Source organism: Phoenix dactylifera, unplaced genomic scaffold (assembly GCF_009389715.1).
Source record: "Phoenix dactylifera cultivar Barhee BC4 unplaced genomic scaffold, palm_55x_up_171113_PBpolish2nd_filt_p 000194F, whole genome shotgun sequence".
NCBI classification, from domain to species: Eukaryota; Viridiplantae; Streptophyta; class Magnoliopsida; order Arecales; family Arecaceae; genus Phoenix; species Phoenix dactylifera.
The window spans coordinates 86,448-103,826 of NW_024067718.1; the positions used below are offsets into that span (position 1 = coordinate 86,448).

General features: G+C 36.7%; 1 protein-coding gene and 1 long non-coding RNA gene across 2 annotated transcripts; one reads left to right on the forward strand and one right to left on the reverse strand.

Annotated features, from left to right (window-relative positions):
* Positions 1–14,936: 14,936 nt before the first annotated feature.
* On the reverse strand, positions 14,937–15,848 carry LOC103712281 (CRIB domain-containing protein RIC4-like). Its single transcript, XM_039117246.1, has 2 exons — positions 15,590–15,848; positions 14,937–15,489 (listed from the first exon to the last, which is right to left on the reverse strand). The coding sequence occupies exons 1-2, from the start codon at positions 15,714–15,716 to the stop codon at positions 15,119–15,121; spliced, it is 498 nt and encodes a 165-aa protein (XP_038973174.1). The 5' UTR covers positions 15,717–15,848; the 3' UTR covers positions 14,937–15,118.
* A 286-nt stretch (positions 15,849–16,134) lies between these two features.
* Positions 16,135–16,768, forward strand: LOC113463053. The gene is made up of 2 exons (XR_003386646.2): positions 16,135–16,274; positions 16,415–16,768. It is a non-coding gene; the product is annotated as an uncharacterized LOC113463053 (long non-coding RNA).
* The last annotated feature ends 611 nt before the right edge of the window (positions 16,769–17,379 follow it).

Sequence of the window (17,379 nt, forward strand, 5' to 3'; positions counted from 1 at the left end):
CAAGTTATTTTAAATACTTTGATACATGTTTTCCATGCTTGATTAAATTTTTAATAGTTTTCTATTTTCTTCTTTTCCCTTTTTTTGGCTATAAACTCTAAACTCAAACCAAAAGTGCCGAAATGGCTGAAATTACCGAAAACAAGATTGGGTCAACCCAACTAAAACTCAAACAAATTTTAGAGCCAACATTTTGAAAGGTGGCGACAGCATGTGGGTGGTCCAGTTATGCGGTTGTATATGCATGTCTATATGTGGTTTGTATTTTAAATATTTAAATTCAATAAAATAAAGTAATTACAACAATAATAGCAATATTGTTCTTGATATTATCTAAATTTTTTTAATAGCAATATATAGCCTAACATATTGACAATATTAATATCATGATATGCCATACTGTACCAGTTCAGTATCCGTACATGGTACAGAGAGGTATACCGACACTCGGTACGTCAAACCAATTCCGTAACGAGCATACCGACATAGTGGTAGGGTGGCACTACTGTGGGATCAGATACCGAGACGACGTACTAGTCATTTGAAACCAATACTTATCTCAGTTGTTTGCTTGAACCAACCCCACATGGGTTTACATAATAGTGGGGTATGCATGTGTTTGCACTATCACGCCCCAAATCTGGGGTATAGCAACCCTATGCTATAAAGGGTACCGCCCACAATAATATAAAGCCAATCATAGCCTTCTATATATAAATCCATCTCATATAAAATATAACAAAAGGATCTAAATCTATCATCCATTAAATAACTAAATAAGTGTTGGTACAAAGCATCTAAATCCAAATTTAAATACCAAAATCAATGACCTCAAAATTTCTTAAACAATTAATCAACTAATAAACTAAAATTCTGCTACAAAAGCATCTTAGTACAAACTCGGAGCTGAAAAATAAATCACTTCCTTCTCCTACAAAAAAAAGAAGAAAGAAAAGTGAGCTACATAGCCTAGTAAATAAATTTTATATTATCTTACCAGATCAAGCATAAGCTTTCACATGAATCAATGCAGTATTTAAAGAAAATAACTATCATTTGTAAAATATAACAATTCATAATAATAGTAAAATAAAATTATTCTTAAAATAATTATGCTTTTGCATATCCATAAATGATGCAAATTTCATAAAGTCATAAATCATATATCATTTAACGATATCATAGTTCTAATTACTTCTCTTAGACTAAATGCTAAGATTGCTATTATACTCATGACAAGGTCATAATCGATAAAATACTAACCACTATTATCCACTAGCAGGGTCATATGACAACTATTATTATCTGCTGGCACAATCAAATGTCAGCTATTATTATCCATTGGTAGGGTCATATAGAATTAGCTTCAGATATCGATCTATCCCACTTTTAGGGGCCATATATAGCTATCTGATAACTTTTAGCCATATATTCTTAAAACAAATTTTTTTAAGTCATATTTCATTGAATCATATTTTCTTAAATTGCATATGTTCTTAAATTATAGAAAAATAAATAAATTGAAAAGCACTAATTAACATTATACAGTTCAAAGTTCTAAACAAATTATTAGTATTAAGACATTTATGAAACCATTCTTTCATGACAAATCATGAGTTTCCTAGATCATATGCTCGATCCTTGATTTAAGAAAACATAGAATCGTCAATGTCAAACATTCTTTTGTATTTCATAAAGTTTTAAGCTTTGAAAATAGCCGGTAATTCGAAAACTAGTAAGGAGTGTCAGGATTACCTCTTTCACCTTGAACCCTTAAAATTTAACTAAACGAATCACCCAAACCTATTCAAAGCCATTAAATTCCATAGTCAACAACTTTGAAATCCAAAAGAACTAAAAATGGTAAAAATTAGGCAAATGATCTAGTTTGGTGTACTACAGGATGTGTCTTTATGCCCAAATAAAATTGGAGGAAGGATAAGATTGGCCAAGCAGTGGTGCCTGATTGCTTGGATCGGTCCAAACAAGATCAACTCAACTGGTCAAGATCATATATGTGGTTTAGGTGCCTCAATAGGGGTCAATGGTGACTAGATTGCAGAGATACCTGGCAAGGATTAGGATAATAGGTCGGCATGCCAGCTAGATACCTGGGTGGTTTAGGGTCTTCTCATTAGGGTAACTTGGATCCATAGAAAAAGAAAAATGGAATCCTGTACAGGGATCCATGGACTGCTAGAGAGAGAGTAGAGAGAGAAAAATAGGAGAGGGATGGGACTTCTTCTTTCTCTCTCCTCTTCCTTTTTTCCTTCTTTTTCTTCATTAGTAAAATAGGGCAAGAAGGGAGGGTGGATCGGTGTCAATGTTGGAGCACTGACAATAGGGGGTTTGGAGGCACAACAGGAGGTCGAGCAGCGTATGGCGAACGACGGTGACCGTCACAAAGAAAGCATGAGAATCAGCCATAAAACAGGGTTGAACATTTTTTTCCCTTCTTGGTTTGGTCTTTTGAGTTTTAGCTTACTTGCCGGCTGCTGGGACTCTGACACAGGCTAGGGGCCAATGCAAGGGAGAGGTCGAGTGCCTCAGCAACGAACGTCTGCAGTAGAAACAGATGGAAAGAAGAAAATAAGAAAATAAGGGAAGTGGAATAGGGGCATTTTCAAATAAATTTTTGAAACATTATTTAGAACCTTGTTCCCCCAAACCATGCCCACATTTTGGTTTAACTAAAAAGAAATGTACTTGCTTAGACATGCTTTGTAATAATGGAAGAATTCTCAAATTATTCATGGTTTTTCTCTTGGCCAAATAAGTCTTTGAATTACTCTCCATAAACAAATTAATCTAGAACCATTCAAATATTCTTGAATTATGCACAAGTTCGATGATTTAATCATGAGTTTTTACAAGTAGAGTAAGAAATTTTGTCTTACAAAACCGATGATATGAAATATTGTTGTTGATAATGGACTTTTTTGCCATCATCTATTATTCTTGCCTCTCTTGTACTTACTTTAAAGTAATAAGTGTACTTTTTTTTTAGATTTTTCTTAACTTATTTGAATGAAACTCTTAAACTTGGGGCGACTGAATCAAAACTCTACCCAAGTGACTGAAAATGAAATATGAACCGAGTTTAAAACCTTGGTGATGATTATCCATACCACCAGAAAAAGGTGAAAAATCAATTTTTGGAGTTCTTGCTGAATGGCATTTGGTAAACCATTATAAGTAGTGATCCTCATAAGGTATTAGTCTAGTCGCAGTTGTATATCTTCCATTAGTGAGCATGTTTTTCTTCAATACTTATCTTTAGAACATCTTATTAACAAATCCCAAATTTGCGAATTCAAGAACTAGAATAGCAACATCATGCTACACTTCACTATTCATATAAAGGTTTGCAATACTGGTTTTAGTACTTGTATTGGTAACATGTTGCTATAGTATCACTACCAATCGATTCAGCATACCAGCAATTGGTATGCCCCTTTCGGTTTAGTATATTTTGGTACACTTGATATAGGCAGTACACACAAGTATGACAAATCTTGGTTCATATAATGTTACATAGAAGAGTAGGAAAAGGAGCTTATCTAGAAGCACTTTGGAAGAGGTGGTCCTAGAATATATAGTATAATGTGCACCCAAAGTACCTTAAAGAGTTCCAAACTTCTAATATCATGAGTAGTTATACCTATATCTAATTTAATGGAATTTTTTCAATAAGGTAAAAAGTATTTGATTCAATAAAATCACAAACAAAAAGGGGGTATTGGATTTTAGCTAACTAGGAATTCATTTGGGTCAATCTATGATAGTCAATCAACATCAACATGATGTAAGACATCAAATTATCGGATGGTTGCAATACAATATTCTTTCCTTGGTTGTCTTTTCTCCTTTCCTCTTGTTAGTTGTTGCTAGAGGTTTACATCTTTTCCCCTCATGCTTCCTTCTTTCAAGGTCATTATTTCATCAATAAAATGATCGTCTCCATTATCAAATACTTATCCACTTAATAAATCATATTTTATGGAGTTATCTGTTATTTAGGGTTGTAATTGGGCTCGGGTTGGGTTGACTTTAGGTCGAGCTATGAGCTAGGCCCGAAAGATTTTGGACCGAGTTTGGGCTTAAATATAGAGCCCATTTATTTTTCGGGCCGGATTGGGATAATCATTGGCTCGGCCCAGGCCAGCCTGAGCTCGAGCCTAAGCCTGGATGAGGCCCAAAATGGAGCCCAGACTCAAGATCGGACCTAGCCCGAATTGAGGTACTTGTTTATGCACTGCTTAGAAAATAAGGATGTTATTTCCAATTGTGTTATCAATTTGCTCTTCTGGTAAATATGTTTTTGATCATTAGATGGTTGCTAACATGAAGCTACAATATTTCATCAAAAAAATGTGAAGCTACAATATGGAAGATTGAAAGATTAAGCTTCAACCAGGTTTAGGCCACCCTAATTTTTAGCCTAAATAGATAATTCGAAGTGGCCTAATCGGGCAAGAGTCAGGCCCGACCCTGAGCATGGGTCCAACTTGGGCCGGGATTTTCCACAAGTTGTTAGGCTTGAGCCCAGCTCGAAGCCCAAAAAAAATTACAGTCGGGCTTGGATAGGGGAGTAGCCTGGCCCGTTTCCAACCCTACTGTTATCTCACTAGTATTTAGTATTTAACATAGCTAGTTGCTTTAGTTCTCTTTCTGCAGCTACAATCAATATGGTAAGTTTTGTTCTTCCTATATGTTTGTCTGTTAAAGAATTCTTCATAGTTTCAATATGATATTCCTCTATCCTTTCATTTTTTCCAAAAGGACAAGTTGTTTATGAAGTTCGAAATCTTTTTTTTCCTGTTTCACAATTTTGAATAAATGTGTGTGTGTGTGTGTATGGATGCTTAGCTAAGCCGTATCCACATACATGGTTGATGTTGCTTATCGTATTGGGGAAGTTGAAGTTTACCTGGGTTGATTGCCATGTTATGTTTAGCTCTTGTTGACCAGAAATTTCTTGGCTTTGATGGCCATTTATTGTTTAACCCCTGTTTATGGATAAGTATGTAGAAAGCGGGTATAACTGTGTAAAGAATCAGTTTCCTAAAAAAAGAAAAAGAAAAAAAAGAGGTGTACGGGAATAGGCTTAACTATGTGCAAAACATACCTGCATGCAAGGGACCAGATGTAAAATGGCTACTATGCAAAGACTATCATCAAATGAAAACTCCAAAAGGACTAAGTTGTTTATGAAGTTTGATCTCTTTTTTGTTTCCCTGTTTCACATTTTTGATATTTTATATATATATATATATATATATATATATATATATATATATATATATATATATATATATATATATATATATATATATATATATATATATATATAATGTTTGTGTGTGTTAGTTATGCTAGTCCTTGTTGGCCAAAAATTTCTTAGTTTTGATGGCCATTTATTGTTGGATTTTTTTGCATGTATACCTTCTAAAATATACAAAATTATATGGATGCTCTCTTAAAATTGCTATTTGCTTGTGTATCCTCATAAAATACTTATTTTACATGTATGCCCTTCATTTTCTTTTTCTTTTATATATGTACCTATACTATCTAACGTCATTAAAAATAAATGATTAAATTTGAAATGACTAAAATATCCAAATAGGTAGATGCGTAAAAAAAAAAAAATTATAAGGATTCGCATGTAAATAGTAATTTTACAACAGTATTCATGAAACTATGCATATTTAGGAGGGTATACACTTAAAAAATTCAAAAAAAATGATCAAAATTTAATAAAAATAATTTAGTTGTTATTAATATAAAAGGGTAAAAAATTAATATTATTATGTCACATGATCTTATATTAATATCAACTCTTATAAAATGAGTCATGTTGCTTTGTACAAAATTTTTGCCTCAAAAACAAACAACTCAATACTTACAAATCACTATAAAATATTTTACTAATCTAAACTTGTATAATTAATTTAAATTTGATATGTTTTAATATTTTAAAAATAGTGAAGAATACATAGATGCCATTGATTTAATAATAATAATTGTATCAAAATTAGGTGGAGAATAGCATTATCAAAATGATCACCTAATATTCCAACTTGATCGAGTCATGATCTTTAATCTTAAAAAAAAAATTGATAATGTGGCTCAATCTCTTTTAACTTGTCAATCCAATTGAATCATAAAATACTTAGCAACTTTTAGCTGAGTTTTAATCTTTTTTTTAATAAATTTTTGAATATATACCATTCTAAATATAATAAATTGTATGAATATCTTGTAAAGTTGATGTTTGAGTGTGTACCCTTATAATTTCTTTTGCATATCTATCCATAAGAGTATTTCAATCATTTTAGTTTTAAGCCGTTTGTTTTTTAATGATATTAGATGGTATGGATACATTTGCAAAAAAAAAAGATATACTTGCAAATAATAATTTTATGAGAGTATTCATATAATTTTATATATTTAGGATGGTATATATACAAAAAAACCCTTTATTGTTTAATTCCTATTTATGCATTAGTGTGTAGAAAACTGATATAACTGTTTAAGGATCAGTTTCCTAAGAAAAAAAAAGAAAGAGAAATCAAAGATTACAAAAATGGGCTTAACTATGAGCGAAAATGTGCCTGTATGCAAGGGACCAAATGTAAAATGGCTATTTGTGCAAAGACTATTATCAATCAAAAGCTGGAAAAAAATTTGGATGTTAAGTTTCTATACCATATTCTCTATAAATATTTAAGCAATCTTCTTGACCAACTCATCCATGGTGGTGATGGCCATTGGGTCTTAAACTTTCGAGGTTGTTAAGTTGTGGTTGTCTTTTTTTTTTTGATAAATCGGGTAGATCATACTATTCTAGTACGAATACATTCAACAAAATCAGAAAAAAAAGATCACGCAGAGGGGGTGCAGTAGCATCGTAGCTCTCCTAGATAACACTACTAGAGTGTCGGACAATAAAGGAGGCTACTCAATCAGCAGCTCTATTCACCTCTCGGTATATATAAGTGCCCGAAGGCACCACAATCCATCATCATTCTATGGATGTCATGTAGTAGTGGGTGTCCATTGCAAGCCCTATGCTGGCTCTGTATCCACTTGATCATCGTAGTGGAATTTTCTTCAAGGTAAATACAGTCCGCTCCGAAGACGAGCCTCACATATGTTTATGTCTTTTCATGCAACTCTTAGCTTCGCTCTAGAAACAAAGGTTTTTTAAATATGCCATCCCCTAGTCGCAACAAGTCTAGAATCAGAGTTTCTAATCACGAATCCAACTCCATTTTTGTTGTCGCCATCGGTCACACTGCCATTAAAGTTTAACTTGACGAAACTCAGGAGTGGGGGCTCCCAGGAGATATAAACCACCTGAGTCACTACAAAAGCTAAACAGGATCCCAAATGTCCCTTGCAATCCCGAATGCAACACACAAATGAGACTGGATGGTCTCAGCCACATGGAGTAAGGCTCTATCAACCATAGCCCTTAGATGTTGTCTTCTATTTTCGAAGATTTGGGCGTTTCTATCCAACCAAATGTGGTGAGCCATATAAGTAGAGTTCACTCTCCATAATGTAGTAGTAGGGTTCCTCATGGACCCCTTTAGGTAACCACGGAAGGTTTCAACTAGGGTCACAGACTGCATGAAGCTCTGGGCAGCCTCGGCCAACCTCCATACTTGAGCCGCCCTCAAGCACCCAAACAGAACGTGGGATACAGATTTCTCATCATCTGGACATCCATCACAGGTAGGACTACACCTCAACCCCCATCTAGTCAACATGCCCTTAGTCAAAAAACAACCCTATGCTACCTTCTAAAGGAATAGGGCAACACAGGGGTGAATGTGGAGCCACTAGATTCAACCTCCATCCATCCCCCAAGTTTTTCCAACTCTGAATAAGTCACAGAGGTCACTCACTCTCACTTTTGACTTACCAGTCAATCTCTAAACCTATCTATCAATGGCCCCCCATATAGGAATTAGCATAGCCAGAACTCTCTCAGCCAACTAAGCCCCGAAGATGCGCCAAGTAACTGCCTCATTCCATCTTTTTCTCTCTAAGATAAGTAAGTCGCAGACCTTGAGGCCAATCACGCTCTCCAGGTGAACTGTGTATAGGCTAAATATATAGCAGTAGCTCAGTCATCCATCTATCTTCCATCACATCTATCGGTTGGCTGTCCCCAACCAACCATCTAATGATGGATAACATCAACATAGCACAAGCACACGTCTCCTGCTAGATGAAGGAACCATGTCGTCTAGCCTGGAAGTCTGTCATCATGGTCCGCATGCCATATTTAGCCCTCTTCATAGTACTTAAGGCTGCAAATGGATCGAGTTAACCCATTTTGGAGCTGACCCAACCCACTTAAACCTGACCTGACCTATTTTGGAGGACCCGTGGGTTCGGATCGGATCGTAAAATTAGACTCATTCTATTTTTCAGATCGAGTCTGGATTTACTGAATTTAGACCCGACTCAACCCAACCCGATCTTCTATTGGGTTGGGTCTGGGTCCAAAATTAGGACCCGAACAAGGAACTGGGTTGATTGACCCGACCCGACCCGGCCCATTTGCACATCTGATAGTACTCCAAAGACTCTCCGGCTCAAGCAGGTACCTAACTACGTGTTTGGCTGTTAGAAACTCTCTCCTCATCTGTAGAGAATGAATACACAATCCCCCGCTATGTAGAGGATGACAAACAATCTCCCATGCTACTAAGTGCACTCCACCTCTGCCCTCCCTCTTGCCCCAAATGAAGTTTCTGAACATTTACTCCAATCTAATCAACTGAGCCTTGGGCACTATGGTATTGGATAGCAGAAGACCGAAACCGAGATGAGGACAGTTCTCACCAAAGTGACTCTATCCATCATGAAAAGTGCACTCGTTTGCCACCCCTCAAACCTCTGCTTGATTCTATGCTCTGTGCTGACGCAATCCGCCCTCCGTACTCATATTTCGGTGATGGGCACATCCAGATACCTCTAGACTCTATCTTGCTCCCCCACTCCCAGGGTTTTCTTAATGGTAGATTATATGATCTATGCATCATATAATTCACAAAACTCTGGATGAGAGTTGAGGATCAGCTGCTCCAATGATTACAACTCCATCACGAATCACCTTGCCGGGGTTTAGTATTGGAATATCGGGAGGGAATGGACAGATAGCCTACACACATATTTTCTTAAGGCTTTTTTCAATTTCTATCTTCCGCTTCTTTGCAGAGAAACACCATCACCTACATGGCGCTGCCAATCCACTTTCACCAATATATGTTGTTGATAGATATGTTAATCCTGAGATCAACCTTTCAATATGTTCACTAGAAGTCCCCAAGTTGAAGGTTAGTGCTGATGAGTGACTCCCTTCTAGCTCACAAATAACTCGGCGTTCCTTCCATAGCATATCATTTGTTGTGTAGCTTGTCAAGCCTAACTTTGAGATGCTAATGGTGAGACAAGAAATGCATTACAGAAAAAGCAAATCAAGTCTAAGATCAGACTTCCGGTATTTTTGTTATTTCATGGCTTCATAGAAAATGGTATCTGAGTTTTTGCTCAGTTCAGCTCTTGTGGCATCAAAAGATGCTGGAAGAACATAGTTTGGGCTTGTGCTTTGGAGTCTTAGAATGTATCTGCTTGCTCTTTCCTGTTAGGGTTTAGCACTGAAATACCTGGAGGGAATGGACAGATAACCACATATTTTTCTAAGTCTTTCTCCAATTCCTACCTTCCTCTTCTTCGCAAATAAGCACAATCACTTACGTGGCGCCGCCAATCCACTTTCACCAATGCATGTTGTTGATAGATATGTTTTTTCTAAGATCAACCTTTCAATATGTTCATCGGAAATCCCCAAGTTGAAGGTTAGTGTCAATAATTGACTCCCTTCTAGCTCACAGATAACTTGTTGTTCCTTCCATAGCGTATCATTTGTTATATAGCCTGTCAAGCCTAACTATGAGATGCTGATGGTGAGACAAGGAATCCATTGCAGAAAAAGCTAATCAAGTCTAGGACCGGACTTCCGAGATTTCTCTTATTTCATGGCTTCACAAAAAATGGCATATGGGTCTTTACTCAATGAGCTCTTGTGGCATCTAAAGATGCTAGAAGAAGATAGCTTGGGTTTGTGCTTTGGAGTCTTCGAATACATCAGCTTGCTCTTTCCTGCCAGAGTTTAGTACTGGAATACCCGGAGAGAATGGACAGATAGCCTCCCGATATATTTTTCTAAGTCTTTTTTCAATTCCTACCTTCCTCTTCTTCACAAAGAAATACCATTACATACATAGCACTGCCAATCCACTTTCAGCAATGACAAATATGCTAATCTTGAGATCAACCTTTCAATATGTTTACTAGAAGTCCCCAAGTTGAAGGTTAGTGTCAATGACTTCCTTCTAGTTCACAGATAACTTGTCGTTTCTTTCATAGCATATCATTTGCTGTATAGCCTGTTAGGCCTAACTGTGTGTAGTTTGTTAGGACTAACTATGAGATGCTAATGGTGAGACAATAAATTTATTGTAGAAAAGGCTAATCAAGTTTAGGACCAGACTCCCTAGATTTCTCTTATTTCATGGTTTCACAGAAAATGGTATCTGGATTTTTGCTCAGTTGAGCTCTTGTGCATCTAAAATTGCTAGAAGAAGATAGCTTCAGCTTGAGCTTTAGATTCTTCGATTTGCTTGCTCTTTCCTTATCTATAAGATGTTTTGAGTCACTTTGAAATGCCAATGTCCGAGGATTGTGAGGAGTGAAGTATTTGCATCAAAGACTCTTTAGTTGCTTAGTGAGCTATTGATTCATTTTTTTGGATGCTGGATTACTTTCCTGCTAGAAATCAAAATCAAGTGTAAATAGACTATGTAGATAATTGTCTCCCGAGATCTTTTAGCATAATTTAAGATGCTTGAATTGGTGAAGTTATTGAATATTGCTACCAATTACCTGGATTTGCACCTTGCCTTCACCAGTTTTAACCCGAATTTTTTCTATCCTAATTCGCAAAAAAAAAAAAAAAAATCTTGAGTATAGTTTCAATTTTCAATTTTCTTTCTTTATTAAGATGAACTCTTGTATCCTTAGAAGCAGCTTTGGATGTTCTAATGGTGAAAAGATTTTACAAGACCGATATTATAATTATAGTTTTCGTATACGATAAACTATTATACTATGATAAAAAACATTGAACTTATTATGTTTTTTTCTTCTCCATGAGCTACTTTTCATGCATTTTCACTAGCCCCTGTAAAATAAAGGCTTATTTTTTTTAAAAAAAAAAGTTTTAACTGCAGTGTCTATGAGAGGTTCTAGCAGAACATTCAGTTTAATGCATGTGCCCGATTGAGAAAACTTTGAGCAATAATGCAGATATTTTGGTGATTTACCTGCAAGCAGACCAAATTGAGTCCAACTTAAATAAGATCAAACTATCCCAAGCCAGGCTCAACCTGACCAAATTAAGTCCAACTTAAATCCAAGCATGAATTGAGACAAAGTGGTGCCAATTATGGAACCTAAAGGACTCGAGCATGCCTATGATTTAACATTAATTGACATTATTTACATACAGTTGAGGTTATTTGACATTAATTGAGTTTGATATGAATTTTATAAGTTTTAAACGCTATCCCAGTAATCAAATTGGATGCACTATATGTCTGCATGGATTTTTACAGCCTAAGAATTCAATGTTGGACCTCTTATTCATCTTCATGGTTATAACATGCAATATTACTGTTGATCAAAATAGGGTTATAATATAAACCCTTGATACCCATATAAATCAGAATGATTACCTTAGGTGTTCGACCATATATAACTATCACGACGCTTCTAAATCTAAACTATATATGATGTTTAAGAGCATTCTAATAGTTTTCTGCATTTATCCCCAAAGTTGTATCTTTTGTATTATTTGTCAACGTACTAATTTAGTGTGAGATTTTTCATTCAACATGAACATAATTCATTAAAGTTCAGCATAATATCTAAGAGGAAACATATACCTTATATTTTCCTGACATTATAATAACATAATAATAGGTACATACTATAGTATTTTGAACCTTTTTACAAAATGCTAGTAGAAAGATATTATTTGTATTCATTTGATCTAAGTACTATGACTAGTACATAGCTAATGTAGGACTAAATATATGCCCTAGCTGGTCCTCAAGTAGGCAAAGCTAAACTGTTTAGAAGATCTGTTACCGTCCGAATGGAAGTTTTTCTTGACTATATATATCATATAATATTTGGACCTATTTGTTTTTTTTAAAAAAAAATCAATACCTTGGATGCCTGGTTTTTTTCTTGTTTTGAAGCACCTTAGGTAGCCTTGCATTCCACACGCATTGTATTGTTTACTTTTACTTGATCTCGCTGATTGTACTCACGTTAGAGTGAAATGAAATGAAATGCCATTTTGACCAAAAAGAAAAAAAAAACACCTCAGCGAGCCCCAATCTTGCATGTTTGGACCAAAATGGATGCTGCATTTTACTAGCGTTGAGTATATGAATTATGTTTAATTTGTGTATTTCATTAATGTAACATCATATATCATAGAAATTTTCTCTAACTTACTGCCATTCTAATTGAATATAATCATCAGATGTACAAGACAAGAGACGACATGTCAGTTTTTTCAGAGTTGGGTGGGAAGATTGGGAATAGAATTTTGTAGCATGCAACTTCCTTTCCCCTTCTCCTTATTTGATTGCAACCACAATTAGATGCCTTAAAATTAGTGTGTGGAAGATAGACCCCAAGATTTTATTTTATTTGCTATTTTATTTGGAGATAGGGGAGGGAATTCCCACCCCAGAGGACGAAAGGAGATATCTGGGCATGCTATATTTTTACTTGCTTAATCTAATGATTTTTCCTCAACAAATCCTCAGCGGGGTCAAAATCTTAAGATATAACAACACCAAAGACTCAAACCCTACGCAAGGAAATGAGGGATTATGATCATTAAACTAATGCTCAAGTCTCAGACCTCCAAGATTTTAGAAAGGGCCATCATTATGGTATTTTGGTGGAGCCAAATCTACAAATTCATAGAGGAACTTTGAAAACTTAGGATGCTGTTTCAAGTATTTGGCCTTAAATTCTTTCAATAACCAATAATGATCATCTCAAAATGACAATTGATACTGTTAAACATATTCTGTAGTACGTAGTTTATGAGTCAAGTTCAACTTTGGCTTCCAAATTGAACCAATTCAATTCAAGTCCACTTTGAGCTTCACTCAGGCTGCTGAGATGAGCTACCAGATCTTACGAAACCAAGTTTGAGCCAGATTGGCCTTGAATTTTTGTTAATACTTAACCAGAGGACTCAAGTCCTGGCAGGATGCTATAGGGTACCATCTCAAGTATCGGGATAAGATTGTCCTGCCATTATCCCAATATCTCAAATGGCACATCATGGGATATAGTGTTGGAATATGCTTTGTCCCAAGTGTTGGGACGGCGACACATCCTGTTTCAGGAAAAAACCCGGATAACCCCATCCTTTAGGTAGAGTTACTTATCGAGCATGTGGGACCAAGTTTGAGCCGAGCTTAACCCAAATGATTGCACCAATTTTTCAAGATTGGGCTTGGCCTGGCCGGGCCTTTGGGCCTCCTTCCCAGGGCCAAGCCTGCTACTTATCGAGTTTGGGGCTTCCAGGCCGAGCCTCGGATTAAGTAAAGGCTTCATTTTTCTTTCGAATAGCTTTGTTGGATTAAGAATTTAAGGGTGGGATAGGAAAGTAATAATGAAAAATTTTAAGGTTACTTAAGGTAGTAAATATAGTATATTGTATAATATATAATATATTTATTAATTTAAAATTTATATAAGCGCGTTTGGGCTGGGGCCGGGTCGATATAAAGCCGAGCCGAGCCTATTTAGAAGATGGGCTTGAGTTTTAGACCCGGTCTGACCTACTAGGCTGAAAATTCAGGCCCAAGCCCGTTCTAAATGTGCTATGCTCGGGTTGGATGGGCGGGCCGCCCGAGATTTGGGCAGGTTTACCTACAGGGTTTAAAACCTCAGAGAAATTCTGAGGCTAGCCCTGCTTTATTCTTTTTGTGAATGATAGAATATATTTTCTTAGAAAAGAAGTGAATGATAGAGTAATAGTTGGAGCATCACCAATCATCAAAATTTGAGTAAATAACTCCAAGGTTCAAGCACCAACCCTCCCCCCAAAAGAGATGAATTAACTCTCACCAAAACAAAAAAAAAAACACACACACACACACACACACACACACACACAGAGAGAGAGAGAGAGAGGAATTAGCCACTAGAGCCATTTATTCTGACCCGACTAGTTGAGGTCATGGTCTGGATCCAAGGCTGGTGGCTTCATCCCCTGGTAGGACTTAAGAAGACTTCAGCGCAGTCTATTGCCACCCCAGAAGGCAAGAACGCAATTAACCAGCAAATCTTGTGGCATGTGCCAATAGTCTAAAGGATTTCCATGAGATTTAGGACTCTTATTAGTATAATTGTAGTAGTCATATAATGGTTTCTTACAAACAGATTCTATCAAATAAAACCTGGGCTAAACCTAGTGAAAATGCAGGGATTTGCTCTTCTTCCCTCCTTTTCCTGTCAACTTTTTGAAGTCTTTTTTGTTTGTTTGTCCTGAAAAAATGAATAGGTAAATCTTTCTTAGATTGTATCCTTATTTCATTTCTTGGCAATGGGACAAAACTGCCCTATACATCCAAAGAAAATAGGCATCTAATCTAGCCTAGTGGGGCAGGATCATAAACAATACCCCTTTTTTTCTAATTAAGAAAAATAATGGCTTTTTTTTTTTATAAGTCTAGAATTTAGGTTGATGACAATGTTCTTTGAACAAATGAAAGGATGCAAGCCCTCTTGGCATGAGGACTAGCAATGCCCATGTGGTATCAGACTCTCAACCTCAGATCTCTTTTTTATTTAGAAATCATTTGACATGAATCCACACACTTCATGTTGCACTTACACCACCCATGCAAATACCCAAGGTGTTGAAGACTTTAATATCATTTTAGTGGCATGATGCAACAGCAAACACAGCAAGAAGACCATTAGCCACAACTCACCATGCTCATGGGAACCTAAGAGCACCATTGCCTAGAGGTCCATCATCCTGAGCAGACATGGCAGGCTCAGACTGCCTAAGAGAAAGAGAGGGGAGGGAGAGCAACTCTGGTGCACCATCCCAGCTTTTGATGCTTGAAACACTGTTAGACCCATCCCACCCTATGTGAGCCACATGCTGCACATCTGTTGGGAACCCAATCTCCATCTCCATCTCCATCTCTTCACCTTCCTCCTTGTACACTGCAAACATCTGAGACAAGCTTTTGAAGCTCTTGATCAGCCTCTGAAGGCCCGCAGAGATGTTGCGCCTCGGAAAAGAGAGAAGCCCAAGAGAGCTCTTCATCTTCCCACTAGATGAACTCTCTCCTCCTCCACCTTGAAAACAAAATTACACAAGGAAGGAAGCCAGCGAGTCACTCCAAGGGATCACAAAAATAAGAAAGGAAGTAAACAAATAAAAAAATAATAATGTTACTTGCTGGTGCTGGGTTTGATGTTGTCTGGGCTTGTTTTGCTTGGTTTCCAGTTACTGCATTGCTCGATTGCGAGACGCAGCCAGCAGAGAATGGAAGAACCATGAGCCTCCCCATTTGATCTTGCATTGCCTTGTCAATGAACAGGAAAAAGAAGTTTAGAGTGGAATTGAAGGAAGAGACAGAAACAGGAATGGTTACTATAGGCTACGAGGCAAAAAAATAGTGTTGGTATATGGGGTGGTGTTGGCTTTGTTGGCAAGTCTATTTGCATCTTTACACAGAGAAAGGTAGGACTCACCCAAATCTAGCTCAGAGAGGAAGAGTATTATGAAGCGTCTGGGTTGGATGGTCGGTTGGCACCTACTTTCTGAGTTGGTGTCATCTTGGAGGCCAATTTTAGCCCACCAACTGTTCTTTTTGTGCATAAAAGAACCTTTACACCTGGGTTAAATCCTTATTGGCTTCTTCTATTTCCTGAGTACTATGTCCAAACCTCCCTTGAGGACCAAGCCATCATCCAAAAATCTCTCACCGGCTTTTCTTTTCTTGCACAAGCATCCAACAACTCTCCTTTAAGGAGTGAAATGCAAGCAATAAGTTCTAAGAGTCTCGTACAAAACAACAGTTTATGGAACATGATCCATAACTTCATACAATTTGCTTAAGGCTCTGAAAGAGGTGCAGGTCATGTCATGCAATTTTTCTCTATTCTCTCATTCAGACTCAGCAGCATCATGGATCATTTCTCAAATGAAAAATCCCAGTCTCTTATACACTTTTGCATGCATCAAATCCTAAAGTTCAATGGTTGCTTCTGATCACAGGGTTCTATGCATTTTTTGGAGCTTAAAAGGCTTCCAACAAATCTTTTTCATGGATATATCATGGATTGGTTTCGGAGGAAGAGCTTTCCGTATAAGTAACTTATGAAACTATATTGGCAGAGAAGAGATATAATCCTTTAACTGGCCTTGAAAGTAAATGAATTCCCAAAATTTGGTTGCTTCCATCTGCTGCAGTTCACCTTTGTCCCAATACAGTTGAAGGTATCATTTTCCAGAGTTTAGGTGGCAAATGGAATTTCTCATGTGAAACTTCCAAGAACTTGTTTTGAGCCATTGGCTCTTCCCAGCTTTAGTGGGATCTGCTCCCCAATGACATTGCATGCTTGAATTATAGTCCTTTTTTTTTAACCAAAGGAGGTATTCTAGTCAAATAAATAAAACTTCTAGTAAAAGAAAAAACAAAGAAATTGCATGCTTGAATTATTTGTGACTAGGAAGGCATGAGCAGCATTTGGAAATCTTCTTTCTACAAGTGGTCATATCTATGAGGTTGCTGCCAATCTACTTTGAATGTTGACATGCCTGGCTTATATGCTATCCTGCTTATGGAATTTGGGGTGGTAAAGTTCCACTAAAAGTTAGAATATTCACTTGGGCTCTGTCAAGAAATCACATTGCAATTGGTTATGAGGAAGTTGCAAGTAGACCCCTTACAACAATAAAGTGGTCCTTTTTTTTTCTTTTCCTTTTTTTTTTTTTGAAATAATGGCATAGTCCCAACAATAAGGTTAAGCATAAAAGAATACATAAGAGAGAAAAAAATGAAAGCAAACCTAGCTAAGAGTTAACTCCCAACATCTGAAGTGCGAAATCGGTAGAACCTATTTGCACAAGCACATCATAGCCTCTCAGTTTCCTTTCTTTTCTTACATCCATCCACTGTTTCTATAGTAGTTCTCATTGGCCATCTGATTCCCAATAATGTGCCAATAATATACTTGCTA

Coding starts and splice junctions, on each gene's coding strand:
- LOC103712281 (XM_039117246.1), bottom strand. CDS start 15,716: ATGCAAGATCAAATGGGGAGGCTCATGGTTCTTCCATTCTCTGCTGGC. Junction 15,490..15,589: donor ATCAAACCCAGCACCAGCAA/GTAACATTATTA, acceptor TTTGTTTTCAAG/GTGGAGGAGGAGAGAGTTCA.